We start from the raw sequence: 7,315 nt of genomic DNA on the forward strand, positions 1-7,315 counted from the left end.
AAGACACCACGTGGGAGGAGCTGACTGGGACTTAAGCAGATATGTCCACTTACTTGGCAGAAGTATTGGAGGAAGAAAAGCTCTAATAGTACTAGGCAAGGAGAGCCTGTGATGTGAACTCCTCTACACCTAAAACAGAGTTTGGAAATCACTTTTCTTTCATAGAAGTTCAGGAGGGGACTTCTATGGTTTGCTCTAAACAGATGTTACTTTGCTGTTAATTTCTCTCTATTTTTTGAAGGGAGTTAGTTTTCCTGTAATTATGTGACTATTTGAATATTGCTCAACTTTCCTGTGTACAGACAGTATGAGCTTGTAAGACTATGTTTTTAGGACTAATCACAGCTTAACATGTATGTAAGAATCCTGTCGGATAGAATATCTTCTATAGTTTTATCTTCTATAGTTATTTTTGTGGAGATTTTTTTAGAAGCCTTCTGAAAGAGGGGTGTTTCTGTGCTTGAAAGTTTTACAAGCATGCATTAAATATATATGCCTATGAGTGTGATGCAGTGTGTGTTCAAAGCAGAAAAAAGAAATCTCCAAGGCAGATGTAGCAGATTCATTTTTTGAGCCTGATTAATTTCCAAATCACCTCTCTATATTTACTTTTATTCGATGCCCGTTACTTAAGTACTGCAATTTCTGTTTTGTTTGGAGAGGGGGAAACCCTTATGGGTAATTTTTAAAATATTTCTTTTGTGAAGTTAATTGGTTTTTATTTGTTTCCAGGAAATGGCTCTTGAAGTTAAATGAGGCTGGATAAAACACATAAATGAAGCAGAAGCTGCTCTGCATGTGTTAGGGCTATATCACCACAAGCACTGCTGATCAGCCAGACTTGGTAACTTGTCATAATGAAGAAAATTAGTCTCAAAACAATTCGCAAGTCCTTTAACTTAAATAAAAGTAAAGATGAAAGTGACTTTGTAGTGGTTCAGCAGCCATCGTTAAGTGAATTTGGAAAAGATGACTCCTTGTTTGGCAGCTGCTATGGTAAAGATTTGGCTAGCTGTGAAGTCAATAGTGAAGATGAAAAAGGAGGCAAAAATAGATCAAAAAGTGAAAGCTTAATGGGTACGTTAAAAAGGAGGCTTTCAGCAAAACAAAAACAGAAAGGCAAAGGCAGCACACCATCTGTAAGCTCTGCAGATGATGACACCTTTTCTTCTTCATCTGCTCCAATAACCTTCAAAGATGTGCGAGCTCAAAGACCTCTGAGATCCACTTCCCTCCGTAATCACCATTACAGTCCAACTCCATGGCCCCTTCGACCTACAAATTCAGAAGAGACTTGCATTAAAATGGAAGTGAAAGTCAAGGCCTTGGTCCATTCCTCTAATCCAAGCCCAGCACTGAATGGCGTTCGAAAGGACTTCCATGACTTGCAGTCAGACAGCGTGTTCCAGGAACAAAACAATGCATTAAAAAATACGGAATCTCAGAATGGGGACTTGCATCTTCATATTGATGAACATGTGCCTGTAGTTATTGGATTAATGCCTCAGGACTACATTCAGTATACTGTGCCTTTAGATGAGGGAATGTATCCTTTGGAAGGATCACGTAGTTACTGTCTGGATAGTTCCTCGCCCATGGAAGTTTCAACTGTTTCTTCTCAAGTGGGGGGAAATGCTTTCCATGAAGAAGAGAGCCAAGTGGATCAGGATGTAGTCGTTGCACCAGATATCTTTGTGGACCAGACGGTGAATGGTTTGTTGATTGGTACCACAGGAGTCATGTTGCAAAGCCCAAGAGTTAATCACAGCGATGTCCCTCCACTCTCACCTTTGCTACCTCCAATGCAGAATAATCAAATCCAAAGGAACTTCAATGGATTGAATGGCACAGATGCCCACGTGGCTGAAAGTATGCGCTGCCATTTGAATTTTGATCCTAACACTGCCCCTGGAGTTGGAAGAGTTTATGATTCTGTACAGAACAGTGGTCCCATGGTTGTGACAAGTCTCACAGAAGAACTGAAAAAACTTGCAAAACAAGGATGGTACTGGGGCCCCATTACACGTTGGGAGGCAGAGGGAAAATTAGCTAATGTGCCTGATGGCTCGTTTCTTGTTCGAGATAGTTCTGATGATCGTTATCTTTTAAGTTTGAGTTTTCGTTCCCATGGAAAAACTCTTCACACTAGAATTGAACACTCAAACGGTAGGTTTAGCTTTTATGAACAACCAGATGTGGAGGGACATACATCTATAGTTGACTTAATTGAACATTCAATCAGGGACTCTGAAAATGGAGCTTTCTGCTATTCGAGATCTCGACTGCCTGGATCGGCAACTTACCCAGTGAGACTGACAAATCCAGTATCACGGTTTATGCAGGTGCGTTCTTTACAATACCTGTGTCGTTTTGTAATACGTCAGTACACCAGAATAGACCTGATTCAGAAACTGCCTTTGCCAAACAAAATGAAGGATTATTTACAGGAAAAGCACTACTGAAAGCTTATGGGAATCTTGCATCTTGCACTTTGGGAACAACAACAACAAAAAGAGATTGAACTACAGTTTACAGACTTTCATTATTATCAAAATATTTTGCTGCCATAAAAATATTTCATTTTTGTGTGTAAAAGTAATGCATTTGGATTTATGTTTGTTTGGGGGGGTTTCGTGTATTTTGGGGGGCTTTTTTTTTTTTTTGAAGAATGATCTCAAGTTTATTTTTAGAAGTGTGAAATAGCTATCTTTCATCAATGTGCAGATTAATCACAATGTGAATGATCAAATTCTCCTTAATTTCCCCCAAGTCCTTTGCTGCTATCCACTGTGATTTTTATGCATTGAAAGCACATTTCATGTGTATTCAACCATAAGTAAAAGTCAAATGAAACTTGTTGAATGGAATTTTTTTTCCTTTAAAATAGCCTGTTTAAAAAAAAAAAAATCGTGGATAAAAACATATTGGTATTCTGAATTTACATTTAAATTTAAAAAGAATTTACATCTATGTTAAAAACAATTTCCTAGTATCTTAATTATAAATTTCTATAGAGATATGCCCTAATGTAGAACTTACAGACAGAGCTGTGTGATAAGAACATGGTTATGCAGCATATCTTTGGCAAAAAACCACCTTTCTCCTAAGCCTTGTGTTGTCTGTACACTATTTTGTGTTTGAGAAGGTTGGTTCAGGTTTCTTCTTGTCTCAGTATTTTGTCCTTCTAAAAATGGCCTTTAAAAAAAAGTAGTCTGTGAAAGTCAATGTGTAGTACCTATAAGGAAATTGTGGTATTTGGGCCTTAAAATCATTCCATCGGTTAAATAAATGAACACTTACTAGGTCCCCTCTTTCTGTCCTTTTCCCTCCTACCGTCTCTTGGGGGGTGGGGAGGGAAGGGGGGGTGGGAATTTCCTGGATTTGTAGGAAGACTCTAGGAATTGTTATTATGGGAACATAAATTGATAAGCCATTTTAGGGATGGGGTAAAACTTCTGATAGGATGATTTCTACAATATATATTCAAACTACTTGAAATTTTATTGTTTTCTGCATTTTTTTCACTTCAGAAATGCAGTAATACACTAATGTCCTTTGGATTGTTTTCCCCTTTTGTTGGATGTACTTTGGGGAGGAAGGAACAGGACTGATAACATTTTGGATGGAAGATGCTTAAAATGCATCTCTAAAGCTCTGTTCTTCTAGCCTTTGAAATTATGGAGAAAAGAGGTTTGGATATACATTGACCACAGAAAATGTTTCAGTTTAATGTCATGAAATATGTTTTGACATATGAAATATTGAATCAGTTAAGTAAATCTTTATGATATCTGTCAAAGATTCTGGCATTTGAAAAGCTTACAGTTATTCTAACCTTCTGTAAGGAAAAAAGACTTTCAGTGGGGAGTACAGTTCTACACTGTTAATATTTTTGTCATGCAAGGTTAATCCATGGCATTTTCCTGTTTTGTTTCAGTTTTTTTTTCCCCCATGATTCTATCACTTCTATGAGTTATTTGTTAAAGGGGTCATGGCTGGCTTGGGAGGGAGGCTTGCTTTGCCTGCCTCTGCCTCCCTGTTTTGTATTTTAGAATGTCATCTTCCCCCATCACTGGTAGGAGTTGCTAGTCAGTAAACATCAGCTTAGAAAAGGCTGTTCATCTTTGATACAGCTTTCTTGTTTAGGTCATTTTCTTCTCCTTGTTTAATCTAGCCTTTTGTCCGCTGAAATGAGTCTTTAGTAATGAATACAGTATTGCTGCAAGGTGGTGCAATAGCACTACATCTTGGGTTGCCTGAATTGATAGACTAAATTTATATTTTTTTAATTTATTTTTTGACCATAATGTTTAACTAAAAAATAAAAAAAATAAAATCAAAGGTAGATAAAGGCTGCCTTTACTTTTAAGGGAGGGAGAATAAGGATTTCTTCTTTAGTCTGATAAAGTTTTAAGCTTAAAAAAATCTAGAGCAGTCTATATGCGTAACTTGTTGGCTCTGCCATTGAGATATATGTATGCAAGTGTGAATTCCATTTTCTTTTTTCCTCTACTGACTTCCCCCCCCAATCCCCCCTCCCCCCGAATCAGGATCACTAACTTTATTCAAAAAGGCACAATAACCTATTGTATGGTACAGTGTTCTGATTCTGTCTGTGGGGAGGAAAAAGAAAATCATTTTTGTGGATTTCAGATGCATACTTTTGGAAGAAAACCTCTGGTATTTTCTTCACTTTAAAAATTCTTTCCCCGTACAAGCTAGAGGGCCTATGCATTCTACGGAATCTTTGAAAGATTATTTAATATATTAAATATTTTCTTTGCCATTTAATACCACTATTGAATGCATTAAATGTATGTTTATAATACACCACATGCATTAATTTAGCAGTCATTGCATTGAAACTTAAATAGTTGAAGCTATAATATCCTGGTCTTACTGCTGAACTGAAAAACGTGCAAAAACACACATGCTAAATTTCTTGCCCATGCCTTCATAAATTTCAGTTTGTACACTCATATGTGTTGATGCTTGCTTTTTTTTTTTTTTTTTTTTAATACTTTGGTTCGGCTATCCGGTTTTTGAATTGTCATCCTTCCTGTGTTCTTCATCTGTGAACTTAATCAGGTCAAGTTAACTTTGTCATTTTTTGCCCCCCATAAATCTTCCACAAAAGGAACACTGTAAAGTGGTTGAGACCTAGGATGTGAGAACCATATAGCACTTTGTTTCTAAATAAAAAATGGTGATGATAATTATACTAAGCTCAAAATACTTTAAATCAGTAGTAAGTAGACACATATACTTATTTTTACAGGTTTCATTAATCAGAACCTTGCAGTATTTTTTCATGCTGAGGTAACTGGCCAGCCAGCAGAAGGAACCCAGAAAAATGACTTTGAAAACATTAAAGATACTTACAATTTCTTATAATAAAGATTAATATAAAAGAAACACAGTAACATTTATTTATGAGACAATTTAGAAATACTCGGAGTAACCACAAAAATTATGTTGACTTCTGCTTCATGAAAATTAGAGTAACAAAGTGTCCTTGACAAATAAAAGGAAAACAATTGAGGATATTTTGGGACCTTTGGAATTAGATACACTAGGAATAAAAGCTAACTGACTATGATCCTTATAGAGTAGAAATATGGCTATTTATTCAGCACAACAGTTTAAGGGTTAAAAAGGTATGCTTTTTATGCAATTGAATTGTGGAAAAATGTTTTTGAAAATGGAACTTTGAAATAAAACTCCTTTTTTGAGCATCTGAAATGATTGACGTTATTGATAACATTGTCTGTTTTACCAATTAATAAAACAACACCTTGTATTTGGAAACAGAAAAGTAAATTTGCACCATTTCTTCTGTGTTGTTTTTTTTTTTTTTGTAAGCCAGTGTTACAAACAACTGAAAGTGATTTTATTTTTTGATCTATTTGAAGGATATAGCACTTATCCTGCTGTTGACATAGTGAATGCCATCTTTTTATCAACATGTTTTTCTGTTGGAAGGATCAGAAATGCAATTATTAATTAAACTCTGTTCTCAGATGAGCTGACTTTACATTTTGTTAGAGCCAAATTATTTCTGTGAATATTGACTGCTGGGCTAAGTGAAATCTGTGCAGTTTTTGTTTTGATGCATTTCATCTATGTGAATACTGGAATTATAAATTTAAAACACTGTTCCAGCAATATATTGGCTATGATTCTGATGAGAAGTATTTACCTGTTACTGAACTTTCAAATTCTGAACTAAGCTATGGATAAATTAATGATTGCCAATTTAATTTCTTAAAATCTTTTTACGACTGCAAAGAATAAAAATTGCAAGCATTCTTTATAAATAAAATATGGGCTAAATAGTAGTTCATAATAAGGGAAATATGGCATTGTTGTATCTGGAGAGTGTTCTAAATTCTATAAGATAATGAGAGATTGTTAAAGAATTTTGTATGAATTCATGTTGGGTTAAAGAATTTTTATAGTGATGATGGAGTGCCATGAAGTTAATACTTGCAATCCAGATTGCTGTAGTTTACACTTTTCTCTGTTTCAGACCTGGTGTGCACTATTTGTACTAAGCACGCCACAGAGTGAATTATCCAAAGTCCATTGATTTTAATGTGTTTTGGTTTGTAAACAAAATTATAGTAATTTCTTGCACATTTTTGAAAAATAATTGTATAAGGATTTATGTATCTGCTTCTGGATACAGTGTGTAAATAAAAATTTCATTCACAAAAAGATTTGTGGAGTGTTCTTTAATGGCATTCTAAAACAAAACAAAAGACATTGTAAAATTTGGGCATCTGGCTTAAACACTTAAATTCTAATGGTTACAATTTAAACCATTCTATATATATATATTTTTTTTTTACCCCTGCTAGTTGACTTATCAAAACATTTCTATATACCGATTATATTAATTCCTACTTTTCAAAGCAAGAAGAAAAATTGCCAAAACATAACTAGAATATGATTTTTTAAAAGGTCTGCATACATAATGTAAGTTAACTTTTTGATAATTTTTGGTTTTTTCTTCCTTAAAAAAATTACAGAATTGATAACAAAAGTCTCCATTTCAAAGGTAATATACCGTCTCTTGGCTTCCAAGCAAGCAAATAGTTCTTATTTAGTTCTAAAGTAAAAAATTATATATGGTGTTGATCTGCATATATTCACTTGATGCTGTCCTAGATTCACTTTAAAAAGGGAGTGGCATTTTAAACACTGGGAAATCACACAAATAAACCAGAAGATCAAGGATAAACAATTTCTATCTTACAAAAGATATGCACAATTGTTCACATCTTTTCATGTAGTTGTGACTTACAGACTCACT

General features: G+C 34.8%; 1 protein-coding gene across 2 annotated transcripts in view; it reads left to right on the forward strand.

The window, feature by feature from the left end:
- SOCS6 (suppressor of cytokine signaling 6) overlaps nucleotides 1-6,711 on the forward strand; it is a 30,974-nt gene extending 24,263 nt beyond the window's left edge. For both annotated transcript variants that reach the window (XM_087757615.1, XM_087757624.1), the window contains exon 2: nucleotides 733-6,711. In XM_087757615.1, coding sequence (XP_087613741.1) covers nucleotides 858-2,462 — 1,605 coding nt within the window. In that variant the 5' untranslated portion in view covers nucleotides 733-857 and the 3' untranslated portion in view covers nucleotides 2,463-6,711. The remainder of the gene's footprint in view (nucleotides 1-732) is intronic.
- Nucleotides 6,712-7,315: the final 604 nt, after the last annotated feature.

The sequence above is a fragment of the Nipponia nippon genome, unplaced genomic scaffold (assembly GCF_047370975.1).
Source record: "Nipponia nippon isolate SJK-2023a ecotype South Korea unplaced genomic scaffold, ASM4737097v1 scaffold_1, whole genome shotgun sequence".
NCBI lineage: Eukaryota > Metazoa > Chordata > Aves > Pelecaniformes > Threskiornithidae > Nipponia > Nipponia nippon.